The sequence below is a fragment of the Polyodon spathula genome, chromosome 31 (genome assembly GCF_017654505.1).
Source record: "Polyodon spathula isolate WHYD16114869_AA chromosome 31, ASM1765450v1, whole genome shotgun sequence".
Classification (NCBI taxonomy): Eukaryota; Metazoa; Chordata; class Actinopteri; order Acipenseriformes; family Polyodontidae; genus Polyodon; species Polyodon spathula.
In genome coordinates this window covers 8,196,435-8,222,837 of record NC_054564.1, presented here as the reverse complement: position 1 = coordinate 8,222,837, position 26,403 = coordinate 8,196,435, and the positions used below count along the sequence as shown (strand labels likewise).

Genomic DNA, 26,403 nt, shown 5'->3' with positions numbered 1-26,403 from the left:
CCCAGGAAGTGGTCACTAGGGAGACTCCCGCCTCACTTCCTCTACTATTCAACACCAGAAGATCGAATCTCTTTTCTTTTCCCAGATTTTATGTTTTTGTTAACTCCTTCACTGACTTCCTCACAGCTCTGACAACTAGATCACACTGCCTTCCTCTCTCAGCTCAAACAACTAGACCCCACTGCCTCCCTCTCTCAGCTCAAACCACTAGACCCCACTGCCTCCCTCTCTCAGCTCAAACCACTAGACCCCACTGCCTCCCTCCCTCCCAATCCCTCAGCTCTAACTACTAGACCCCACTGCCTCCCAGCCTCTTCGTATCTTGCTATATATGTTATTCCTACAGTACAAAGTACTGTACCACATCTCTCAGCGATTTGCAGTGTTTCTACTAGGAGATACTGCACTACTGGGAGATACTGCATCCTTCTTTACAACAAGCAGCACTCTGGCCTCGTCCAATGGGTGCTGAGCTGAAAGGTCAGGGAGGGTGTGAGTGGGCCGCTCCGCCAATCCCCAGCCTCGGCCCTTCCTGGGCCTCTGGTTGTCGTCACCGCGGTGATGTGTTGATGATTTGCTCTGGCGAGCAGCGGGGAGGGGCGAGGGAGGTGGGGGAGCCTTGTATTCCAAGGATTACATTATTTCCACAATTTATCAAAAGATAATTGCTTCCATGTGCACAGCGGTCATGGGTGATCCCTTCAACCACAGCTCTCATTTCTGGCAGGGAAGGGAAGGGAAAGGCAGGTCTGGATTAACGATAGACTGGGGAGAGGAACAGACTTCAGGATATGCTGGCAGACTGAACAGGCAGCTACAGGCTTTGATAGCGGGCTGATCGCAGGCACACAGTGGACAGGTGCTTCCCTCTCCAGCATGTGTTGAGGTCTCAGTGTTGACTTCAAAGGATCTTCACCCTCAATCCAAGTTCCTTAACGGAACTGGAGGCTGGAATCCTTGACAGCGGGTCACCTATCCCTCCAGTTCAATGTAAACGACTCGCTTTGAAACATCGGCGTTGTGCGGCTTATTGACGGTGTTGTGGCAGGTGTTTCTGATTTGACGTCAAACCCTTGCTGTGATGTATTTCCAGAATCTCTTTTCAAACCATTCCCCGTTGGAGTCCCTGTGCTTTGTACTGACTCTCTCAGATGAAGCCTGGGCTCTGCCACTCTCCACAATTGTGCTTCACTTCAGTTTCCATCTCTTCTCCATTCTTTCACTAATAGGATTTGCATTGATGCCCAGTATCGCTTCACTCCTCTTTGCAATGCTCCTGTGAGCTGCAGACACTAACTGCTGCCAGTCTGTGTTTGCTGCCCCCTGCAGGTGGTCCTCTCCACGACGGTCAGTGTGGACGGTCATGTCCTGGCGGTGTCCGACAACATGTTCGTCCACAACAACTCGAAGCACGGACGCCGCGCCCGGAGGCTTGACCCCTCGGACGCGACAGAGCCTGGCATGGAGTACGGTACGGACATGCGCCCTTCAAACACACAGCACGCACACGCATGTGCACACGCTCCCTCCCAACACACGGCATGCACACGCATGTGCACACACTCCCTCCCAACGCACGGCACGCACACGCAGCAACGCAAAGACAAATTCTAAAAAAGTTTGAAAACTCTTCTTGAAACAGAAGTAAGAGAAGCGAGTGAATCATTATTAAACTCGTTAAACATGAACAGGTTGAGATAACTATAGGTTTCCACATGGTGTGACAGCATGGTAGTTATATATAACAAATTATTACAGTGCTGAAAGTGTATTAACTACAGTTTCAATCATTTATCAGCTTTTGTTTTCTCCCCCAAGTTGGTCTAATAAAAGATTATTAAAAAGAGTGAGCAGGAATTGAATTCAGGAAGATCATTTCACACAATAAGTTAAGAGAGATGCAACTTCAACATTACAAGGTTCCTCAGAGCGTGAAGTTAAAAAAACAAAACCTTTGTTTTCCTCTACTGTGTGAACGGTTTTTAGCTCCACTGACAAAATCAAGCTCTTTTTCAAAACCATGAATTTATGGCAGGCAAATTCCCTCTAAATGAACTGTATGTGCTCTGGACCGACTGCACCCTTGTGAATGATTCTCACATCTCTCTCTCTCTCTCTCTCTCTCTCTCTGGTCCTGCAGCCACGCCCTGTATCAAAGCCGTCAGTCCTAGCGAGGGCTGGACAACAGGGGGCGCCATGGTCATCGTCATTGGAGAGCACTTCTTCGATGGGCTGCAGGTGGTCTTTGGGACCATGCTGGTCTGGAGTGAGGTGAGCAGACAGAGCGGAGAGCGAGCAGGGGGCAGAGGGGGGGGGGGCAGCTCAACTTGATGCCAGTGCTTCAGGGGGGGGTATAGTATATTCTGTCAAGGCGTGAGATCCTTGTCCGTGTGCACTGATCGGATTTCACGCCGGGAAAGGGAGTCAGGCGCCTTCCTGGTGAAATGCAGCCCCAGATTGCAAAGGAAGGGCGACCCTTGACCCTGGCTCCCGTTTCCTTCCCATGCGACTGCATTTCATGGCAAGAGGCGGTCAGGTGACTGGCTTGCAGACTCGACGCACACATTCCAGCATCGCCTTCCAGGAATCCCAGTCTAATCCCAGTGACCCTAGCTAGCAGAACCGTCAGCAGACCACAGCATTACCGGCTACCCACAATGCACTGTCCAGCAGTCCTGATACATCTGTCTGGTGCTGATAGGGGACCGTGGGACTGCAGTGTGCAGTGTGTGTTCATGCCATTGTAATATTCCATTGGACCATTCTACTGATGCTTTTCAGTACAGAACTACAGATGAGAGAAAGGCTCTTAAATAGAGACAGATTGTTTGAATGTTCTTGCTGTGTTGCAGTTCATCACGCCCCATGCCATCCGCATTCAGACCCCTCCTCGGCACATCCCCGGAGTGGTGGAGGTGACCCTGTCTTACAAGTCCAAGCAGTTCTGCAAGGGGGCTCCAGGCCGTTTCATATACACGGGTGAGCTCCTCCAATACACACAGGACCACAGGATGCACTGGGCTTGCAAAGGGTAAGGGAGGAGAGGGGAGAGGAGAGACGGGAGGGGAGGAGAGGGGAGAGGAGAGAGGGTAGAGGAGCGAGGAGAGGGGAGGGGAGGGGAGAGAGGGTTAGAGGAGAGAAGGTAGAGGAGCGTTGAGAGGGGAGGGGAGGGGAGAGAGGGTTAGAGGAGAGAAGGTAGAGGAGCGAGGAGAGGGGAGGGGAGGGGAGAGAAGGTTAGAGGAGAGAGGGTGCAATGTCCGTCATTTTTCATAAGCTTTAATTCCACATCATTTTAAAACAAGCCACTCAGTGTGGAAATGGCCAGTGCTATTGTATTAATGGATTACAGAACGCCAGTAACAGGGTGCATCTACTAAACACCTGCACTTCCTGTTTCTCCTCAGCCCTCAATGAACCCACCATCGACTACGGCTTCCAGCGTCTCCAGAAGGTCATTCCCAGACACCCAGGAGACCCAGACAGACTGGCCAAGGTGAGAGAACCCATCCCCTCACACTAACCCCTCCCCAACTCCCTGAGGACCCCTCCCCAAACAATACCCCCCCAAACCGACTCCCGCAGGACAGTCTCCTCTCACACTACCCCCCTCCCCTCACACTACCCCCACCACTCACTCTATGGGGAACTTCTCTAAGGGTTACTATACTGTATAGTGTTCCAGTGAAGGGAGGGACTCTGAGTGTGGTTCAGCACCCTGGACAGCTCTCGTGGGATTGCCCTCTACGTGGCACACCCCACTGGAGCCCCACAGCCCCCCTCTAGACAGGCAGCGAGACTCGGGACTCAGCTGTGCTCCTGTTAACTCTGCTCCCCTGTGTTTGTGTCTCTGCAGGAGATGCTTCTCAAGAGAGCTGCTGATCTGGTGGAGGCTCTGTATGGAAACGCACAGAGTAATCAGGTAGCTACCTGCCTGTCTGTCCAGGGCTCCATCCGTCTCTGTGTCTGCCTGTCAATCCATGCGTCTCTCTCTCCCTCTCTCTCTCTCTCTCTCTCTCTCTCTCTCTTCTGACAGACGAGAGAACAGTTAATAGAGAGTCTGAGAGATCCAGTTCTCTCCAGACATCTCTCTCAAAGGGTGAAAGGGAGATGCTCAGACTCTCGAGTGGAGAGAGAGGCTCGTCCCTTCTCTATGACCCTCTCTCCCTCGCTCGGTCTCTCCCCCTCTCTCAGGACATGCTGTTGAAGCGTGCAGCAGATATCGCGGAGGCCCTGTACAGCATCCCTCGCCCTCACAGTCAGCTCCAGGCCCTGCCCAGCTCCCCGGCTCACGGCAGTGTCATGGGGCTCAACACCTACAGCAGCCAGCTGGGGGTCAGCATCGGAGATCCCGGGCAGAACGGGCAAGGTAGGCCCTCCAAACTGTGTGTGTGCTGCGATAGTCCAGCGGGAGCACGCAGGAACCTCTGTCTGCATCAGCTGGGGATTAAGATAAACCCAGATTAATGCAGTAATATTTGCTTCCATGCTGGCTGTAATCCCTGAGCATGCAGAGTTTACAACAGCTAATCCACGCTTCAGGTGAGTCAATGCAAGTTCTGAAAAGCTCAATCTGTAACCCTTCTTGTTTTTTGCTGCTGCTGCAGGAGGTTACATCCGGAACACCAGCAGCCTGTCTCCGCGTGGCTACCCCTCTGCCTCCACGCCCCAGCAGGGTGGCTACGGCAGCGCGGGCGGGATGAATGGCTATGGCGCGGTGCCCATATCCTCGCTGGGAGTGCCAGGCTCGCCAGGCTTCACCAGCGCCTCCCCCACAGCATCGCCCTACGGAAGTGAGTTTCATCTCCAGCCCGATGAGGCACAAGCTCGGGCTGCACACACAGACAGAGCTTACTGCCAGACCAAGCTGCAGGGCGCTGGACAGCTCAGTGAATTCAACGTGGAGCGTTTCCGATTCTTCATTGCGAGGGTGGATCGTCACACACTGTCGTGTCTCACAATCGCATAATTTTTAAATAAACTACATTTCAGCTGTGAGAACACAGAGCAGGGTTCTGTGAGATAGGAGCTGGACTTCATCCCTCTCAAGCTCAGAGCATCCAGAAAGCTCTCTTGTGGCAAAGCTGCTCTGAGCTTGTAGAAGGTTGCTATGGCTGTGTAGGGCAGTGAAGTTTGTGCAGTCCTTGTTAGCGGCTGTGTTTGTACAGTGCGGTGGATGCTCTTGTTAACGGCTGCGTTTCCTCGCGTGTCTCCCTGCAGTCATGCCCTCCAGCCCCACAGTGCCCGGCTCTGGCGGCGCCTCCATCCTGCCCTTCTCCTCCTTCCCCTCGGTCAAGCAGAAGAGTGCCTTCGCGCCAGTCATCCGCCCGCAGGGCTCCCCCTCCCCAGCCTGCCCAAGCGCCGGGGGCAACGGCTTCAGAGGTAATCAGAGGCTTTTTTCATTCGTTCAGCATCTGTGCTTTACAATGCTTACCTGTGCTTTACCTGCCATCACTGTGCTTCTATAAGTCACTTCTGAAATGTTTCAGCGCTAGCTTTAGACCACTTCTCCTCAGCAGCATTGCTGAGTGCCAGTACAGGGCTCAAAATGCATCACCTGATAGGATTATAGCCCCCTGCCCTCCCCCCACTTTCCCAGTCTTTTTCCTAAATAGTTTCCCTCTCTTGTTGTGCTTGATGGTGTGGGAGTGTGCGGGTGTCCGGTTGCTAGCTGTCAGCACTCAGTACCCCAGAGGAGTCTGCCTGAAGCTGGCAGCTATGAGAACCTGGCCCCCTTCCCCCCTTCCACACCCCACACTCACTCAGACAGGATGGGGAGTCACTGGGGCTCCTGCCCTGCGGGGCAATCCTCTTACTCCCCTTTCACTAACCCCACCGGGATTGCCCTGCAGACACCCTGGCTAGCAAAATCATCAGCAGAGCACAGCATTGCCAGCCAGGGCAACTCAGTGCACTGGGAGCAGATACTGCACAGCTCAACCGTTCTGACACGCCAGCACACTGTCTATGGGACTGCAATGGAACAGCATGTGCTGTGTGAACATGCCATTGTGATACCACTGTCAAAAAAGAACTGCCTGTAAATTCATTAAGTCCCTCAATCCCTCACCTCTCCCTCTCTCTCTCTCCCTCTCTCTCTCTCTCTCTCTCTCCAGCCATGACTGGTCTTGTGATACCTCCAATGTAAGAGACCTCCCCTCCTCCCTCTATCCCCTCTGACGGCATGACAGCGGAACCCCAAAACAGGAGCCCCCCTCTGATTGAACCCTGGATTCAGGACTCCCCCCGTTTTGGGATTTTTAACTTGATCCTCGAGCCTGGTACAAACTGTATGGGTAAACACACCGGGAGACCGGAGGGGTTCCTGCAGCTAACCTGGCAGAAACGACACAGCGAGAACAAGCTAATGCACAAAGCTGCCTTCCATCCACACAGGAGACTGCCAGGCGATTTAGGGGGGCTTTCTTTTAACTAAAGGGTCGTGGAGCAATTCTCTGGACTCACATACACACACAGGAACCGGACAAGAGCAGACGACTTGAAGCCTCAGAGACCTGAGGATTTTACCGGCGGTTATCAGGACACTATCCGACCCAGGAAACTGCAAAGACAGCGGTCAAGCTTTCTGCTCTGGTTCACAAACTCTTATTTGTAAAGAACTGGGAGGCGGGATCGGACTGACAGACAGACACGCCCAGGAACCAATCACAGTGTTTCCTGCCCCTTTGTCTTTTTCCATTATTTAAAAATTTAACTTATTATTATTATAGTTAGAGTAAGGCATAATATAAACCCATTTGTTCTCCATTTTTGTACTATTATTATTATTATTATTAATGAATATTATTATTATTATTATTATTATTAATATTACTATTATTACTATTATTATAATTATAATTCTTTTGCTGAATATTTCTCTGGCTATTTAAAAATAAGAATTACAAGGGGGAAAAGCAAGATGTGAAATATTTTCAAAAGCAAAAGCTATTTTGGGAAAATCTAATTAGGAACTGTTATTGAAAGCGAGTGGGCCGCTCCACAGTGATTCATTAAGCACCTGATTCTTTGATGTTAGAAATGAGATGAATAAAGAAGTGATTCTTTGATGTTAGAAATCAGAAATCAGGGTTAAAGCCCACCTTTTATTGTAGAATTCGTTCAGAAAGTAGAACCCTCGGCATCCTGGTAAACGATCATTTCCTCTGCTGTAGGTCAACTTCATGGTCTGGCAGCTGATTCACATTTCTAGTCTATAATGTAAAAAATGATTTATTTTAAAATAAAATGCTACTATGATATTATTTTAAACCATGATTAGCGCTCCTTTAAAAGATGGCTGATCTAAACCCTATTTCATTTATTAAGAGTGTGTTTACACCTCAGTGTATTGGAGATTTTGCCACACAGCTGCGCTGGCCTCGCTCATCATGCTGTCATGTCTGTAGCCCTCGCTGCTTTGAGATGAGGGTGCAATTTTAAGGGATGTGTCTCTACTATATTTAGTTCATTGTTTCATTTTTAATTTTGAGTTTCATTTTAATTTTTTATTCCTGCTGCACATTTGATTTTAATATGCATGGTTTTTAAACCACCTTTTTTATATATATACAGTATATATATATATTTTTTTTGTGAAAATATAATTATTTTTAATTTTGTATAGACTTTGGTATTTCTATTGTGTTATTTTTTTGGTTTGTTTTAAGTTTCTACTATATCCCTGCAGTTGCTATGGAGTAAAGGGTTCTGTTTAGAAATAAAAATGCAAATATTATCAATGATATAGAGAAAATGCAGATAATTTTAATATTAATATTTCAAAACATGCTCAATATTAGGGACAAAAACTGTCAAATGTACAATTTTTGAATAAAAAAACCTGTTCACACTGTAGAGTGGAGAGCATTTATTTAACTGGATGTGTAATAAACAGTAAGTGATCACTGCTGGTGTTATAATCTATTGAATTACATACCGCTCGCTGTGTGACTTCACAAGAAATGCGTTGTTCTCTCTGAGTTCAGCCAGTAACGCCAACACTCTGCCCCTAGTGGGCACAAGAAACACTGCACTTGCTGAACCCTGTATTGGGCTCGCCAAAGCTGGTTCGTCCGCTCCTGGATTTTGTTCCAACCCTGTTCCGAATGGTTTAATGAACCAATGAAATCTCCAGCCAGACCGTGCAGTAGTTCATTATATCACCTGATCTGTTAAACCTGGAGTGGAGCTACATGCCAATTTGGATTGCAGATACTGACTGAAATACAAACTCACAACTCAGTGGAGTAGGTGAGACAGAAAGAAGTGCGTGAAGGGGTCATCCACACTGAGAGTGACAGAATGACGGTCACTCCCTCCCTGTGATCCAGGGAGAGGCTTCTGTGCTCCAACAGGGATCTGCAGTCATCAGAAAATTTCTATTATGAATAAGATATGACCTCCTTTAAAACTGCACAAAGCAGCAAGAGTAAGGACCCTGTCACCCGGGAAGGGTGGCAGGAAATGAGCGTTTCTGAAGCGTGGCTCCTCACCCCACCTCCCCCTCCACAGCGAGGCATCCTCCGAGATGCGAGACGCGAGGCCAGCTAAGCCCCGGGGGGCTTGTGTTCTCTTTGAAATGGCATCTTGTTGCTCATGTAATTAGCGTTGCTGTGGAGGGTGCTTCATTACCAGATCCTGGGATCAAGTAATTAATGTTGTGGCTGCAAAACAGCAACTGTTTCATTAGCAGGCTGCTTGGAGCTCGGGGAGGCTCCGGTGTGTGTGTGTGTGTGTGTGAGAGAGAGGGGGGGGAGTGCGAGTGTCTGTGACGGGACCGACTTGCTGTTAAAACACACCCCAACTGCCAGCTCCCCGACTCGTTCAATTATAAATATTGTTATCAATAATAAAGAAAGCTGAGCTAGAGCATCATCAGGGGAGCCGGCACTGCTGTGCTCACTCTGAGTCTCAAGGCTCCTTGTATGGTGTTAGACACCTTTACAGTCACTGGGGATCAGCATCAATCAACAGAGTAAGGATCAGTTATATAGCAATATCAGGGTCAGCTATATATTATAGCAAGATTTCAGAGGGCTGGATCTCATCAATATCAGGGTCTAGTGCTGTATATTATAAAGACATTTCAGAGGGCTGGATCTCATCAATATCAGGGTCTAGAGCTGTATATTATAAAGACATTTCAGAGGGCTGGATCTCATCAATATCAGGGTCTAGTGCTGTATATTATAAAGACATTTCAGAGGGCTGGATCTCATCAATATCAGGGTCTAGTGCTGTATATTATAAAGACATTTCAGAGGGCTGGATCTCATCAATATCAGGGTCTAGTGCTGTATATTATAAAGACATTTCAGAGGGCTGTGTCTCATCAATATCAGGGTCTAGTGCTGTATATTATAAAGACATTTCAGAGGGTTGGATCGCATCAATATCAGGGTCTAGTGCTGTGTATTATAAAGACATTTCAGAGGGCTGTATCGCATCAATATCAGGGTCTGCTATTTAAGATCAGAACCTACTGCAATATGGTCCACTCTTTGTTCCCCAGTATGTGGTGCTGCTCCTCTTAACCCAGCTGTGATCCTGTTATAGATGCTGCTACCCTTGGGAGTGTCGAGCCTGGCTGTGTTCGTAACACCAATTAGCCTGCTTGTCGCTTTGATCTGTGCACATCAGCGCGAGGGTATCCCAGCGTTCCTGCTCATCTCCGGGCTGGGGGGAGGAGAGACCCCCCCTCGCTGGTCCCTCAGGTGCTAATTTGATGGGATACAGCTCAGCAGATGGGACTGTCAGCAATCCTCTCTCCCCCCGGGACCCTCAGTCCTGTTGTTGAATGTTTGGTTTGATTTTGTTAAATTGCACACAGCCAACAAAGCAGCCGCCACTCCTATGAGTGCCAAAGTGACATCTGTCCCAAAATATGGGAGCAGCTTTGTGACAGAGCGCTGACTCACTGCAATCTCCCCCCCCTCAGGCTACACTAGCCCTCTGCTGTTGCCACGCTTTTATCAAATGTGACTGTGCTTTACTGGCACCTTGCTGTGCTTTTACCACAGGATACTGTGGCTCATTATCTTCTCTGTACTTTACTACGCTGTGCAGTGCTACTGCTGTGGGATACTGAGGTGAATTACTACATGTAGACACTGACCAACAGTTTGCTGAGCAGCACAGAAAATGATTGTGTGAGGGTGGGGTGGGGTTGGGTTCGGTTGAGTTGAGTTGGGTTGGGTTGTGTGGGGTTGGGTGATGTTGGGTTGGGTTGAGTGGAGTTGGGTTGGTTTGAGTTGGGTCGTGTTAGGGTGGTTTGAGAGTGAGTTTGGGGTTGGGTGGGTTGGGTTGATGTTGGGTTGGGTTGAGTTGGAGTGGTGGTTGGATTTGAGGTGGGGGGGTTGGGGTTGGGGTTGGGTTGGGTTGGGTTTGGTTGAGTTGGGTGGGGTTGGGTGATGTTGGGTTGGGTTGGGTAATTTTTGGTGGGGTTGAGTAGAGTTGGGTTGGGTTGGGTTGGATGGAGTTGGGTCCACCGGGGTACTATCACCTGCTGCTCTGGTAAGTGAATTTATAGTGCCTGGATAAAGGGCTTCATATGGGATCAGGAGAACTAAACGAACAACAGAGAAACAAGAATGCTTTAAACGGTTTAGTCAGTACATCTGTAACTGCAGCGGCTGTGATTAGGACTCTGTAAAGACCAATGCTGTCTGTCTGTGTGTGCGTGTGTCTGTGTGTGTGCATGTGTGTCTGTGTGTGGGTGCGTGTGTGTTTGTGTGTATGTGTGTCTGTGTCAGTGTGTGTGTCTGTGTGTGTGTGTGCGTGTGTGTGTGTGTGTGTGTGTGTCTCTCTCTCTCTCTCTCTCTCTCTCTCTCCCTCTCTCTCTCTCTCTCTCTCTCTCTCTCTCTCTCTCTCTCTCTTTCTGTGTGTCTCTGTGTTTTCTACACCAGCGTCTCTCACAGCCCCAGCACTGCACAATTAACACTCACAGAGGCAAGTCTGTAAACAAGACGCCTCTTTTCAATTAGCACTTAGGAAAACTGTTTCAGAAAATGTCCCAATTAACCCACACAGGCATTCCAGCGCTTTCTGAATTCTTTTCCCTCAGATTGCACCTTTCCCAGCACGCTGCTCGGACTCAGAGACAGCCTGTTCAACCTGTGAAGAGAAAGATCGCTGCAAAACAAGAGCAAAGAGAGACTTCACAGTGTGAACAAACACCACCTCCTCAAGACATCAAACCAGCAACACAGAGGCTCTGTACTAGCAACAGCACACAGGCACATTCAATGGGATGAGCCCCATACTGGGAACACTGTCATGACTGATAGGATCCCAGTGCTATGAGCACACAATCCACATGGCTGGTAATCCACTGCAGTCCCATGATGCCCTATCAGCAGCAGACAGACAGTGTGATAAAGTGTCAGAACCGTTGCACTGTGCAGTGTTTGAAATAGCAATTACACAATTGTCATGAAATTAATCATTTTCATGTCTTGTTCTGTACTGTTTTGGCTACTTTGGAAGTGGCACAAAATAATTTAAAAAAATAAACAAAACTAATCATAAAACATCATCATAAGTCATATTTTTTTATGCACATATTTTGTTTTATCCTACTGTCCTAATCCTTACACATTGCACCATGCTCTAGTGAAATGCACGTTGATGTACAGCGTATGTTTAGTTGTTTGATAACCCTGTGCGCACTCTGTGATGAATCTCTGAACTGGCTCAGTTTTGATGCCTCTGTCTCTATCTGCAGTTTAATCAGCAGTGAAAGGGGTTGAAATCAGCAGCACAGCCGAGCTGCCGCATGTTCAGACGTGGTGTGAGAAGGTGCGTGACCCGTGGTCCAGATGATTAATCATGGAAGTTGCCGGTGACCACGCCCGGTCTCTGAACATGGCTCAGCGGCAGCCCTGGTTAATTGACCCCTCTGCAGTGTGGTAATTAATCACCTCTCTACTGTGTTTCGGTGGGAGAAACAGAGGGAGGGGCTGTCAAGAGTCGGGTTAATAAACGCTTTGCATCTGTTTGGTTAAATACTAAAGCAAGACTGTGGTACCTCCGCTTATCATGAACACACATTCAATACTAGAGGAGGCTCCCTCTAGTGGGGGAGTCAGCTTCCTACAACAATGACATCACATGTTTACATTCGAACGTTCCGGGCCTGTCTGTTGAGAGAGGCAGGAATGAGAGGCCAGCGGCACAGCAATGCACAGCATTGCATCGGTAACCCCAGAGCCTCCCACTCAATCCGTCCTCTCTCACTTTATTAAGTTGCTGTAAGAAATGATCGCCTATAAACAAGAGATGAATGAATTCTAAAAGGAAGTAAATGGGCCCCGAAGTGTATCCCAAAAAATCAGAGTCCTGCATTTAGAGATAGTGATTTACTGTACAGGGTGGGTGTCTATCATTAACCAGCAGTGCCACTGCCTGTCTGCATTGCCATTGCAGTGTCCCTGTCTCTCTGCATTGCCATTGCAGTGCCCCTGCCTGTCTGCATTGCCATTGCAGTGCCCCTGTCTGCATTGCCATTGCATTGCCATTGCATTGCAGTGCCCCTGTCTCTCTGCATTGCCATTGCAGTGCCCCTGTCTCTCTGCATTGCCATTGCAGTGCCCCTGTCTCTCTGCATTGCCATTGCAGTGCCCCCATTGTCTGTCCCTGTCTCTGCATTGCCATTGCAGTGCCCCTGTCTGTCTGCATTGCCATTGCAGTGCCCCTGTCTGTCTGCATTGCCATTGCAGTGCCCCTGTCTGTCTGCATTGCCATTGCAGTAGCCTGTCCTGTGCCCCTGTCTGCCATTGCATGCCACTGTCTCTCCGCCTTGCCATTGCAGTGCCACTGTCTCTCCGCCTTGCCATTGCAGTGCCACTGTCTCTCTGCATTGCCACTGTCGTCAGGCATTGCATTGCGTGCCCCTGTCTCGTCCCATTTGCCATTGCAGACGTCCCTGTAACGTCAGCTTGCCATTTAGCTGCCCCTGGCCGACGTGCCAGTACGGGCCCGAGTCCCTGTAACATTGCATTGCTAAGCCCCGATCTGCATTGCCACTGCAGTTCCCACTGTCTGTCTGTATTGCCATTGTAGTGCCATTGCCATTGCAGTGCCATTGCAGTGCCCCTGTCTGTCTGCATTGCCATTGCAGTGCCCCTGTCTGTCTGCATTGCCATTGCAGTGCCCCTGTCTGTCTGTATTGCCATTGCAGTCTGCATTGCCATTGCAGTGCCCCTGTCTGTGCAGATTATTAAATGTTAGGGCAGTAAGAGGTTTAGGGCGTGTGCCCCCAGACCCCCCCACCTCCAAGGGGATATCCGTCTTTCCTGAGCCCCCCCATCTTCCCAACATGTGGTTTCTCTTTCCGCGTCTCTCAGCAGGAAATGTCAAGACAGCGAGAGAAGGAGAAATGATTTCTCATCCCAAAGGGTATCCCTCGCCATCCGAGGCCCCTCCAAAAATAACTGCACTGCTGAGGAGAGTGGGGGGGGGGATTTTACGTTGTACATTTTACAGTTTTGTGGGTAACACCAGTCTCGTGCCTTCTTTAGTGTGCAATAGTCAAAACGCTGCTCTGCTTGACTTAGTTTCTCCTTGCAGCAATAACATTCAGCGGTGCAATGACCAGGGCGGCGGACAGAGCTCGTGGTCAAACAAGGAAACTGCAGCACAATCCAAAATGTCATGTTCATAATAGAATTACTCAACTAATCCGACTAGCAAATGCTAGAATTAATGGGCTAATCTTAGTTTTCACTTACACAATCCACATGCAGTTGCACGTGGGAAAGAATTTGGCTACAGTTTACTGTGGTATCCCTTGGTAAAAGCACAGCACAGTTCGGACAGAATGGAATTCGGGTGATGCTCCCAATCATGCAGAGGCCCGGCTCCTTTCTTTGACTCTCCTGTGTGGCTTCTATCGACGCATGGCATTCTCTCCCAGTCTGACATTCGGAGTGGGAAACTGAAATCAGTTCAATTCAACGCCACAGTCACACCGTGTCAGAATGGCAGCCGGCTTTTTAAAACAAACACGACTTTTCAGTATTACAAGTAAAAGGGCTCCCCCTAGTGGAGAATACTGAAGGACAACAAAAAGAGGGAACAAGACACTGGCACAGCTTATGAAGAAAACGGAGTTAAATGCTATTAACAGAGAAAGCTTCCATCTTTGGCTTTCTGAAGCGCGCTCCGTCTGGACAAACACACCCTTCTCAGAAACGCGTTGAAAAGCCGGCTGTAGAGATTTGAACCCTTTTCAAAACCAGCACTGCTGTTTTAGATGCAAGTTTACCTCTCAGCCAATGAGCGCTGTGCTGTACACTCCGATACTGAGCGTGTCGGATATGAACCTGCTGAAATATTTGGCATGAAATATCTGGTCCATATGCAACGCTACAGAGTGAAAGGCCTTGTGTGTCAAGCGATGTAACGAGTCCAGTTTAAGCTCTGTCTGAATTATGGTTGTTTTGCATCACCGTAGAGAATGAACTCACCCTGCTTCATAAAGTCGAGTGAAACCTGCTGACTAATGTTAACATACTGAATTCGCATTACACACCGCTTCGCTTTCAGCCAGTAGCACGCCGTGAACCAGAAGCCATTTCAGAGGTGAAACAGTAAACCTGCGAGACAGAAGGCGCGGCTGCTGTTATCTAATTCCAGCAATGAAGATGAATTGTATTTAACCACTAGGTGGCACTGCCGCTCCTGCCCTGTGCTGCGCTGCGCTGGGATGGGCTGGGTTGGGCTGGGCTGGGCTGTACAATCATTAATAGCGATTTTTCGAGAACACGTTGCTGGTAACCCAGGCTCATAACCACGCTCAGGGTAGAATTGCATGAGCCATCTGCTGGCTGGGTGGAACGCTGCTGCAGCAAACTAGTGGTGGCGTCCCCTAGAGGATTCCGCAGGTTAGTCCTTTAACAGAACCAGCACACCCTCACTCTCTGTGTGTGTCCGTGAAGCGCCCAGCCAAGAACAACCTTCTTCCATCAGACAGTCTTTCTGTAAGTTTGCTGAATATTCGTCTGTCAATATGAATAGTTTCCGGTTTTTTTTTTGCTTCTGTTTGGAAAACATGGTCTTGTTGAGGCGAATGTGTTCAGCTTTGCATCGTGGGAAAGAAGTCGACTTCACTGGTAGAGATTACGTTGGTGATGAAGCCTGCAAGCCTCTTCTGCCACACGAAATCTACAAAGACTGATGTGCGTTCTCTCTTTAGATGGGCAGTCTGAGCATACTTCTGAAGCGTCTCTTTCCTGGTACACAAGTGGTGATATTTGCCACAGTCTTTACTGACTGATAAACTCAGACACTCACCCAAAACCTATTTCAAGTTTCACACACACACAAAATAATTATTGTCACCCTTAAACAGAATCAAACAGCAAAAAAATACATCTACAAAATCAGCCATAAACCATTAACTGTTGACAGAAATCATAATTGGACGGCTGGCTTGAAACATTATTTTTGATAGATTTTGAGCAGGGGCATTTACTGCAACTTACCTTCAATGAAAAGTGACCTGAGTCATGTGATGGGGCGCTGGGTCAAGTCTCTCCAAAATCTGGAGGCATATCCATTTTTTAGAGCGCCCCCTGGCTGCTAAACACAATAATTGTTTTGGAAGTTCCTCCCTAGGGGTTGCCCACAAGGATCACGGAAAAATGTTCTAGCTTTATGAGTGAACTAACTCCAAACTTAAAGCCCTTTGAAGCTGTAGCTGCTAGACTAAATTCATTGTAAAGTTTTAAAATGACTTCCCTTGATTTCAATTCAACACTTTTCACAATATATCCGAGCATTGTGTTGGCCTTGTATTATAGCTTCCCCACATTGTCTAGATGAAGACATTTCTGAGTCAGCATAAACCTCTAGGTCTCATAGATCCCTTCTTTAATTGCAGTATCTCCCGTACGGTGTTTCTAATTGATTTTCTTCCTTGTCCTCCGTGATCCTCGGTGCTATCGGGGTCTTTCACTGGAAGCGAATTGAAATGAAACCTTGCCTGTGCTGATATTTCCAGCAGCACCCCTTCGTTGTGGGAACACTGCCGTTTGTCGCATTGTTCACACGGCGTCAAACTCAACCAAGCATCTATTTTTTCACTCAATATCAATAATCCTGCAGTTTAGCATCAAGCTTTCCAAATCCCGAGTCCCTGAATAGGGCGTGGATAGATGCTATCGGCACTACCGCTCACCCTGCAACAGATCAAGGGCACCATTCGCGCGTTAAAGCAGGAACAGCGTTACTGTTTGCACGTGTGCCAGCTTGAGGCAGGACAGCGGCTATGGGGAGGCTTGCCGCCGTCAGGACGCAGACCCGAAGCGCTATCACGTAGCCTTAATAACACACAAGAAAAACACACAAGAAACACAACACAACACACGGGCAAATAAAGAGGCGCCGCGGTCCAAATAAAACGCGTGAAACACACAACGGTAAAGCTTGCGAGTGCAGCAGTAATTCCAGAAGCGGACAGGCTTCTCGCCGGAGCGGGGGAGCGGGGAGAGAGATGGAGAGACAGAGCCACGTCGGGGAGGGGAGGGGAGCCTGCAGCAATCTATTACATTAGCGAGTGCTGTGGCTGTGTGTGTGTGAGAGAGAGAGAGAGAGAGAGAGAGGGAGAGGGAGAGGGAGAGGGGTGTGTGAGGCGTGTCTTACAGCTCTGGGGCTAAAAGAAACCTTCTTTTAAAGGGATAATCTCCGACGAATATATCAGAAATACACGAAATATTTTTTTTTTAAATGGACAGACACGCCCGTGGCATCTCTATTGACTGCTTATTAACATGTCATTAAAGTCCAGCAAATGGTTCATTGCATACCTGTGAAATACAGATTTGCGGCACTCAAAATCAAGCGTGCCCGAAATTTCTATCGGAAAAACAAAACGCCAGTCGATAATGCCACGTGTCTATTTAAATGTTTGCATGGTCATGTGTTTTTACACAACTAGGAATGGTGCAGTACTGCTGACGATGCCTCGGTGACCCCTGGGGACTAAGGAAGCGTGCTGCAGCGGTGTGTGCAGTTAGTGACACGCCGACTCTATGGAGCGGGGCTGTCCTGTTCACCCTAGAAACCCAAGCATTGCCAGCCATGGCAAACACAATGGATCGGGAGCAGATACTAAACCATACAGTGGTCCTGATACGGCAGCACGCTGTCTGTCTGGTACCGCAGTGGGTCCTGTCTGGTACCGCAGTGGATCCTGTCTGGTACCTCAGTGGATCCTGTCTGGTACCGCAGTGGGTTGGCTGTAGCGTGCATTGTTGTGTGTGTTTGTGACATCGTTAACATTGCACCAATGGAAGACACATCCCATTGTTGTGTGTGTTTGTGACATCGTTAACATTGCACCAATGGAAGACACATCCCATTGTTGTGTGTGTTTGTGACATCGTTAACATTGCACCAATGGAAGACACATCCCACTGTTGTGTGTGTTTGTGACATCGTTAACATTGCACCAATGGAAGACACATCCCATTGTTGTGTGTGTTTGTGACATCGTTAACATTGCACCAATGGAAGACACATCCCATTGTTGTGTGTGTTTGTGACATCGTTAACATTGCACCAATGGAAGACACATCCCATTGTTGTGTGTGTTTGTGACATCGTTAACATTGCACCAATGGAAGACACATCCCACTGTTGTGTGTGTTTGTGACATCGTTAACATTGCACCAATGGAAGACACATTCCATTGTTGTGTGTGTTTGTGACATCGTTAACATTGCACCAATGGAAGACACATCCCATTGTTGTGTGTGTTTGTGACATCGTTAACATTGCACCAATGGAAGACACATCCCATTGTTGTGTGTGTTTGTGACATCGTTAACATTGCACCAATGGAAGACACATCCCACTGTTGTGTGTGTTTGTGACATCGTTAACATTGCACCAATGGAAGACACATCCCATTGTTGTGTGTGTTTGTGACATCGTTAACATTGCACCAATGGAAGACACATCCCACTGTTTTGTGTGTTTGTGACATCGTTAACATTGCACCAATGGAAGACACATCCCACTGTTTTGTGTGTTTGTGACATCGTTAACATTGCACCAATGGAAGACACATCCCACTGTTTTGTGTGTTTGTGACATCGTTAACATTGCACCAATGGAAGACACATCCCACTGTTGTGTGTGTTTGTGACATCGTTAACATTGCACCAATGGAAGACACATCCCACTGTTGTGTGTGTTTGTGACATCGTTAACATTGCACCAATGGAAGACACATCCCATTGTTGTGTGTGTTTGTGACATCGTTAACATTGCACCAATGGAAGACACATCCCACTGTTGTGTGTGTTTGTGACATCGTTAACATTGCACCAATGGAAGACACATCCCACTGTTGTGTGTGTTTGTGACATCGTTAACATTGCATTAACATTGCCAATGGAAGACACATCCCACTGTTGTGTGTGTTTGTGACATCGTTAACATTGCACCAATGGAAGACACATCCCACTGTTGTGTGTGTTTGTGACATCGTTAACATTGCACCAATGGAAGACACATCCCATTGTTGTGTGTGTTTGTGACATCGTTAACATTGCACCAATGGAAGACACATCCCACTGTTGCTGCCCTTACCACAGATTCGTGTCCATTGCAGGATCCCTCATATTACACACTGACTCATATTATTCACCTTGTATCTTCTGCTATATATTTTGATATATGGCAAATATGTATACAAAGTCAAATATATAATGAATACATTGGAAATAATAATAATAATAATAATAGAATTGTCACGGGGTTACCTTCTGTAAGGAGGGTAACAAAGCCACCAGGCAAACACTGTTAGCAATTGGAAACGTGTTACCTACCTTCTGTATAACGACAACACCAAGAATGGTGTAGCAATATAACTGGTCACGCTGTTTAAGGGAACATCAATAACCACTGTAGCATGTGGCCTGGGTAATCCTGTGTAGTGGAACATAGAATACGATGGTGACTGCGCATAAGTGGATGAAACTACAGCGAGGCCGCGGTCTGTTCTCATTTTGTCTTTATACGAACCGTTTTATGGTTTCAGTTTAAGATTACTTTTCTGAGTACATTTGCAATAATAATAATAATAATAAAACAATAATAATAATAATAAGAATAATAAGAAGAAGAATAAGAATAAGAATAAGAATACTTTTATTATATTCAAAACCAAAAAACGCGCATCCGACACCTGCTCAGGTACATCAGACAGCCGTCACGTGGCCTAATTGTTGTGACGTTTTTCGTATTCTTTCCGGTGGTGGTGGTTAATTTGTGGCGGTTCGGGTTTGAAGTTTAGCGCCGCTGCTTTTCTCATTTTGTATTATGCTGTTTTTAACGCTTATGGTTTTATTTTTTGCTATCATTCAGAGGATGCGTTGCAAGCCCGAACAGCAGACAGAAAGGAGTCCTTTGACTCGAGGTATGTAAAGTTTATTTGCATTCGTTTCTATAGATGAAGTTCGAGACGAAAAAAACGGCGCTGCACAAAGTCCTTTATTACAGTCACAGCCGCGGTTATTCTGTTCAAGTATAATCACAGTTACAATTATACTGCAGTCATTAACAGTGCAGCTTGGAGCAGTTACACTACAAAGAGATCTAACCAATTACACACATTAACATGCTACTGTAATTTAAACAATACATCTACAAACTCTAACCACTGAGCTACTCAAACCCACTGCCTTCCACACTGCAGCCCAACACTAACCACTGAGCTACTCAAACACACTGCCTTCCACACTGCAGCCCAACACTAACCACTGAGCTACTCAAACACACTGCCTTCCACACTGCAGCCCAGCACTCTAACCACTGAGCTACTCAAACCCACTGCCTTCCACACTGCAGCCCAGCACTCTAACCACTGAGCTACTCAAACCCACTGCCTTCCACACTGCAGCCCAGCACTCTAACCACTGAGCTACTCAAACCCACTGCCTTCCACACTGCAGCCCAGCACTCTAACCACTGAGCTACTCAAACCCACTGCCTTCCACACTGCAGCCCAGCACTCTAACCACTGAGCTACTCAAACCCACTGCCTTCCACACTGCAGCCCAGCACTCTAACCACTGAGCTACTCAAACCCACTGCCTTCCACCCTGCAGCCCAGCACTCTAACCACTGAGCTACTCAAACCCACTGCCTTCCACACTGCAGCCCAGCACTCTAACCACTGAGCTACTCAAACCCACTGCCTTCCACACTGCAGCCCAGCACTCTAACCACTGAGCTACTCAAACCCACTGCCTTCCACACTGCAGCCCAGCACTCTAACCACTGAGCTACTCAAACCCACTGCCTTCCACACTGCAGCCCAGCACTCTAACCACTGAGCTACTCAAACCCACTGCCTTCCACACTGCAGCCCAACACTAACCACTGAGCTACTCAAACACACTGCCTTCCACACTGCAGCCCAACACTAACCACTGAGCTACTCAAACCCACTGCCTTCCACACTGCAGCCCAACACTCTAACCACTGAGCTACTCAAACCCACTGCCTTCCACACTGCAGCCCAGCACTCTAACCACTGAGCTACTCAAGCCCACTGCCTTCCACACTGCAGCCCAGCACACTAACCACTGAGCTACTCAAACCCACTGCCTTCCACACTGCAGCCCAGCACTCTAACCACTGAGCTACTCAAACCCACTGCCTTCCACACTGCAGCCCAGCACTCTAACCACTGAGCTACTCAAACCCACTGCCTTCCACACTGCAGCCCAGCACTCTAACCACTGAGCTACTCAAACCCACTGCCTTCCACACTGCAGCCCAGCACTCTAACCACTGAGCTACTCAAACCCACTGCCTTCCACACTGCAGCCCAGGACTCTAACCACTGAGCTACTCAAACCCACTGCCTTCCACACTGCAGCCCAGCACTACAACCACTGAGCTACTCAAACCCACTGCCTTCCACACTGCAGCCCAGCACTCTAACCACTGAGCTACTCAAACCCACTGCCTTCCACACTGCAGCCCAGCACCCTAACCACTGAGCTACTCAAACCCACTGCCTTCCACACTGCAGCCCAGCACTCTAACCACTGAGCTACTCAAACCCACTGCCTTCCACACTGCAGCCCAGCACTCTAACCACTGAGCTACTCAAACCCACTGCCTTCCACACTGCAGCCCAGCACTCTAACCACTGAGCTACTCAAACCCACTGCCTTCCACACTGCAGCCCAGCACTCTAACCACTGAGCTACTCAAACCCACTGCCTTCCACACTGCAGCCCAGCACTACTCTAACCACTGAGCTACTCAAACCCACTGCCTTCCACACTGCAGCCCAGCACTACAACCACTGAGCTACTCAAACCCACTGCCTTCCACACTGCAGCCCAGCACTACAACCACTGAGCTACTCAAACCCACTGCCTTCCACACTGCAGCCCAGCACTACAACCACTGAGCTACTCAACTGGACAGTGAACAGCTGAACTGGAGTTCTGATATTTTGGTTTTTATAGATGCTTTGAATTGCTCGGGGAGGATTTGCCTTGCTTGAATATTCTTTCGAAACATTTCGCAGAGTATTTTGAGGTAAGTGTGGGTCCTGCATGCTTCAGCAGATCTGCAGCCTGCAGTATTTCTGTTGTTCATCTCTCTTAACCCAGTGGAGCTGTCCACTTCCTGCTGGAGGAATGCAACCGTTCTCTTCACATTGACCTCTCACATAAATGGCTGCCATGTTTTGGTCATGTGACTCTTTAGCCTTCTGCTTTATAGAGATGTTTGAGTTCTGGTCTGAATATTTGGCACTCTGCTGTATTCTGTGATTTTTCTCAATTAAGTTCCATTACTGGCGTTGTCCAGTTAAGATTAACACCTTCACCGCCACGCTGTTTTTATCTCTGTCCGTATCAGTGATAGAGACCGCACGCTTTGAGATGGTGTCTTCATAGTGGGCACACAGTTTTCTGATACCCTCAATCAAGGTTCCATTACAGGTGCATTGTGTTTCATTGCCTGTTGCTGTAACCTCTGTACCCATAGCAGTTCATTCAGAGATGCCCTTCTCTTTAGGTTATATGCACAGGTATCCTTCTCTTTTCTTCTCAAAAAGCCCCCTGTTTGGGTCTTTCTGGCATTGAACTGCATGTTTTTGGTGGGCAGTGCCCGGGCCTTTTCCCTGCACGCAGGCGCAAAACAGTTCAAGACATAAGCGGCTGTGTTCTTGCCTTGGAAATCCGGTTCTCAGGAAAGTGGATCTGAGCGTGCGGTTCCTGTGCGCCTTCATGTGAGTGTTTCAATCCACTGCTGCATTTCTGACTCATTGCTCAGTACATTCTAACCAGACCCTTCAATCAATCATTGAAGCAGCTCTTTTTTTCATTCTGTATGGTTGGATTATTTAGACAGAGCGGGGACCCGCTGGAAGCATTGCCTCCGTTGACCAGCGTCTCGTTTGCAAGGGGGTCCCGGGGGGAAGCAGGCAGTACAGTGATCGGGGTTCACAATCGGATGACAATACCACTGATCAGTACACCTGGAGGGTCGCATTGCCCCCACCCCCTTTCCAGTTAACCAACCAGCAGCTTTCCCCCAATTGACTGACATGCCAGTTTAAATGACAATAAGTGTGAGAGCAATTAACGAAGCAAGCTGAGCACCGCGATGAACACAAAACTGATGCTTCACACATTCATGCAGCAACCGGAGAACACCATTTAGTGCTATTTACAATCTCAGCGCCAGCCTTAATCAGACCGCTCAACAAGGGTCTATTGCAGTGATCTACGCCGTGGCGGATCTAAATAGCGCTGCTGTCTAACTGTCTGTTCATCCAGATAGGGTTCTCCAAGGATTCCTAACAACATTAATACATGCATTTAAAATCAAGCTCCACCACTGTTCAGATCATTATAAAACAAGAGCCACAGCGGCACTCAAAACACATTTTAGTATATTCATTTTTTTACATGTTCCAATATTCTTTCAAAATTCCAATTTTCTATGTGTTTTCGTTTTGAAAAATCGTGCAATACTGCTCAATGGAATTGCCTTCCAGAACAAGGGAACAGAGGTATATCAATGCGCTCGCCTGTGCAAATCCCCTCTGATTTATTCTGGCAAACGGGAAATTGCTCATTTTTATCACCCGCTACACTTCAAGCGTTGTGTGTTGCAACATTACAGAACCTTTGCAGCTAAACTGGGCACGGTGTGTCTTAAACAGATCACAGAGACAAATGATATAAATGCAGCCTGCTGCTTTGATTTCTGTGTTACACAGCCTGGCTGCTCATTCACTCTCCCTCTCTCTGCTGTGCCTTTTTATTGGCTCTGAAATGAGCATTGAATGAGAGAGAGAGAGAGAGAGAGAGAGAGAGAGAGAGAGAGAGAGAGAGAGAGAGAGTGTGATATTAGGGAATTTTTCCCTGCATCAGCAGCATTGCAGTGAGAGAGCGAGAGAGAAAGAGAGAGAGAGAGAGCGCTAGCGGAAGATCCATTGCAAACCGGCTAGCAGGTAAAGCTCATCTCCTCTCTCTTGCACACACAACAGGCAAGGTAGAGAGAAATACAGCGCCAGGATCCCTACTGCCTGCCTGCCTGCCTTCCTGCCTGCCTGTGCAAAAGCAGGATTTTGTGTTATTGAATTATCGAAATTATTGCACACTGCAGCTGCTTGAGAAAAAGTCAGCAGCAGTACGTAGTGGTAGAGCGCTAGAGAGAGAGAGAGAGAGAGAGAGAGAGAGAGAGAGAGAGAGAGCGAGCACACATTGTTGTGAATTATGTATAGCCCTGGAATGACTCTGGCGCATACAGCACCTTTAGCATCCTGGAGCAGAAGCATGGAGGCATTGTGCTAGGAGGAGAGAAAAAGTGAATTAGATAATTTTTCTTTCTTTCGGTGGAGTGTGGGAGAGAGAGAGAGAGAGCGGCTTTGAGCTCCCTGGAGCGCACCTGTCTTCGTTCTCTCCCATTGATGTGTTTATTGCCCCTCCACTGGGAAGGGGACAGGGTCTGCCGGCAGCATGGCACAAGCAGCAAAGCATCTCCGCAAGAACAAAGATATCGAGGCTCAAGCCGCTCAGGAGCTCAAAGAGAAGGAGGACGAGAAGAAGACCCGGCAGAACCGATCCCGGGACCGCAGACGCAAGGTAGGGAGCCGAGGGGCTGGGGGAGGGAGCAGGGGTATTACACTGTTTATTAAAGATTGTGGGTCGTTCCTTCTCCTGTGATCGGCGAGGTCAAGGGACGTCCTTAACTCTTTCCGTTCTGGAGCGGAAGGTGTTCCAGCCAGGCTGTAATCTCCAAGTGGAAATAAATTGCTATCGATCATTTTAGACTTGACATGAGGCTGGAGCCGTGCTGGAGAGGCAGCTGCACAGGGAGCTGTACCCAGGATCAGAGGGGGTTAGCAGGGGCAGGGAGTGTGGATTTGGAGGGTCCCAGTCTGGCCTTGCTTACTGTGGAACCTGAAATCACCATGATGGCTCCAAATGGAGCTGATATGTGTTTGGTACAAAACAAGGCAAGAGATCCTGGTTTGAATCCTCGGGTTGGGACTGAGTGTGTGTGTGTGTGTGTGTGTGTGTGTGTGTGTGTGTGTGTGTGTGTGTGTGTGTGTGTGTGTGTGTGTGTGTGTGTGTGTGTGTTGTGTGTGTGTGTGTGTGTGGCACAGCGGTTCGAGCTGAGGTACGATCTGGGTTCAAAGCCCACTGACCAGCTGTGTGTGTCATAAGGTTGTAAAACTGGGTCTGAGCATCATAGTTAAGCTCGCCTGCATTGGAATAGCTTCACAAATGAATGTGCAGGGATGCTGGGTGCAGAGGAGTGAACGGTGAAGTGCTGTACAGCGCTGGGCAAGCGTTTTGCTTCACTTTGAATTTTAGGATTGAAACATTCATAAAAAAAAAAAATAGAATAATAATTAATGAACATAAATTTGATCTTTTTACATAATGTCATGTAATCAAAGAAACTACAAAATGATATTGCAAAAGTCTTCCGGGAAGCCATCATAGTAGTACAGTAGTATTTCATGTGAGATTTCGAAATGTCACGTTTTTCACTTCTTAGGAAATATATGGGAAAACTGCAATGTGCAATTCAATACGTTAGCGCAGTGTTATTCAGCAGGTTTCATTCGACTTCATGAAGCAAAATGAGTTCATTCTGTAGGGGGATACGAAAGCTTTGTCTGCAGCTGTAGGTGGGACTGTGCTTGGCTTGTAAGATGGTTGGTTGGGGTACAGGTTTGCGTGCCATGGTGTGCATGCCAGCTGCCAGTTCTATCCCACTGCTTGGGTCAGTGTATTCCGGGCATGGAGAGCTGCAACTCCCTGGCGCTGTCATTCCCGAGACGTCTAGTTGACGTTAAACCTGATCCCAGTCTCAAAGTACAGGAATTCCTTATTTATTCAATTTGTTTTTAAAGGAGTAGTGTCCCAAATAAGGATTCCTGAGATCGTAGAGACCAGGTCTGTGTAAGTTTCAACGTTGTGATGTTCTGTAAAACTGCGACACCCCAGCACATGCATTTTGTTTTCAAACAGGCTGCAGTGAACTACAGGGACTGCATTGTATCGAGGGGTTCCGTCATGTTTTAACCTGAGAGAGCAGTCGCCTGAACTCCGCTCACAGAATATCGAGAGGTTTAGGAACCCCAGGAGGGGCTGTCCTGTTCTCTTTTATAATCTGACTGCGCTGGAACCAGAGTCAGGATGGATACGTAAAGAGTTGGATGAATTGAATCCTGGTTTATAAACCATTACGCACAGCTGTAGCAGTTACTGTATGCACACAGCTCTTGTTTTGAGATTCATCTTTTATTAGGGAGCTCCCCTAAATTTAGAAAGATGCTTGTGACAGCGGTCTGCCGTGTGGGTGCGTGCATTCACTGCTGAGTGACAGGCAGGAGATCCAGACAGAGTTTGAAGCTGATACGCCCCCCCGCAGGCAAACAGGATTTATTTACATATCAACACACTGAACAGCTCGCGTGACACGGCCAGCGCTGGGAACGCACACAACACAGCGTACAAAAACTGTGGAAGGATCTACACTCTCTGATCTAATCTTCTCTGTTCAATAATAAACTAACGTTGCACAAGAGCTTGATGGTGTGACATCAGGGCAGTGAATTGTGACTTTGAGATGTCAGAACAGGACATGATGGCTGCAGTTATAGGTCCTAGTCCTGTAATGTGGACGAGCGTACAGATCTGAAAACAAACACAAGCCAGCCAAAACGTTATAGAAATTGTTTTTCCTTTTAAAATCTTTGAGCCCTGACTGCTACGTATTCATTGACAGTCCTGCAATAAATAAGAATACAGACGTTATTCTCTCAACTTACCGTGTCATCCGCTGGCATCTCTCCCCCTCTCTTCTCTCTCTCCCCCTCTCTGTCCCCTCTCTCCCACTCTCCCCCTC

General features: G+C 47.9%; 1 protein-coding gene across 1 annotated transcript in view; it reads left to right on the top strand.

Moving 5' to 3' along the window:
* The window catches only part of LOC121302990 (transcription factor COE2-like), a 31,907-nt gene extending 25,161 nt beyond the window's left edge, over positions 1-6,746 (top strand). The window contains exons 8-16 of the mRNA XM_041233376.1: positions 1,330-1,471; positions 2,141-2,271; positions 2,853-2,979; positions 3,405-3,493; positions 3,854-3,919; positions 4,192-4,366; positions 4,605-4,790; positions 5,218-5,379; positions 6,114-6,746. Of these exons, the coding sequence (XP_041089310.1) occupies positions 1,330-1,471; positions 2,141-2,271; positions 2,853-2,979; positions 3,405-3,493; positions 3,854-3,919; positions 4,192-4,366; positions 4,605-4,790; positions 5,218-5,379; positions 6,114-6,145 (1,110 nt within the window). The 3' untranslated portion in view covers positions 6,146-6,746. The remainder of the gene's footprint in view (positions 1-1,329; positions 1,472-2,140; positions 2,272-2,852; positions 2,980-3,404; positions 3,494-3,853; positions 3,920-4,191; positions 4,367-4,604; positions 4,791-5,217; positions 5,380-6,113) is intronic.
* The last annotated feature ends 19,657 nt before the right edge of the window (positions 6,747-26,403 follow it).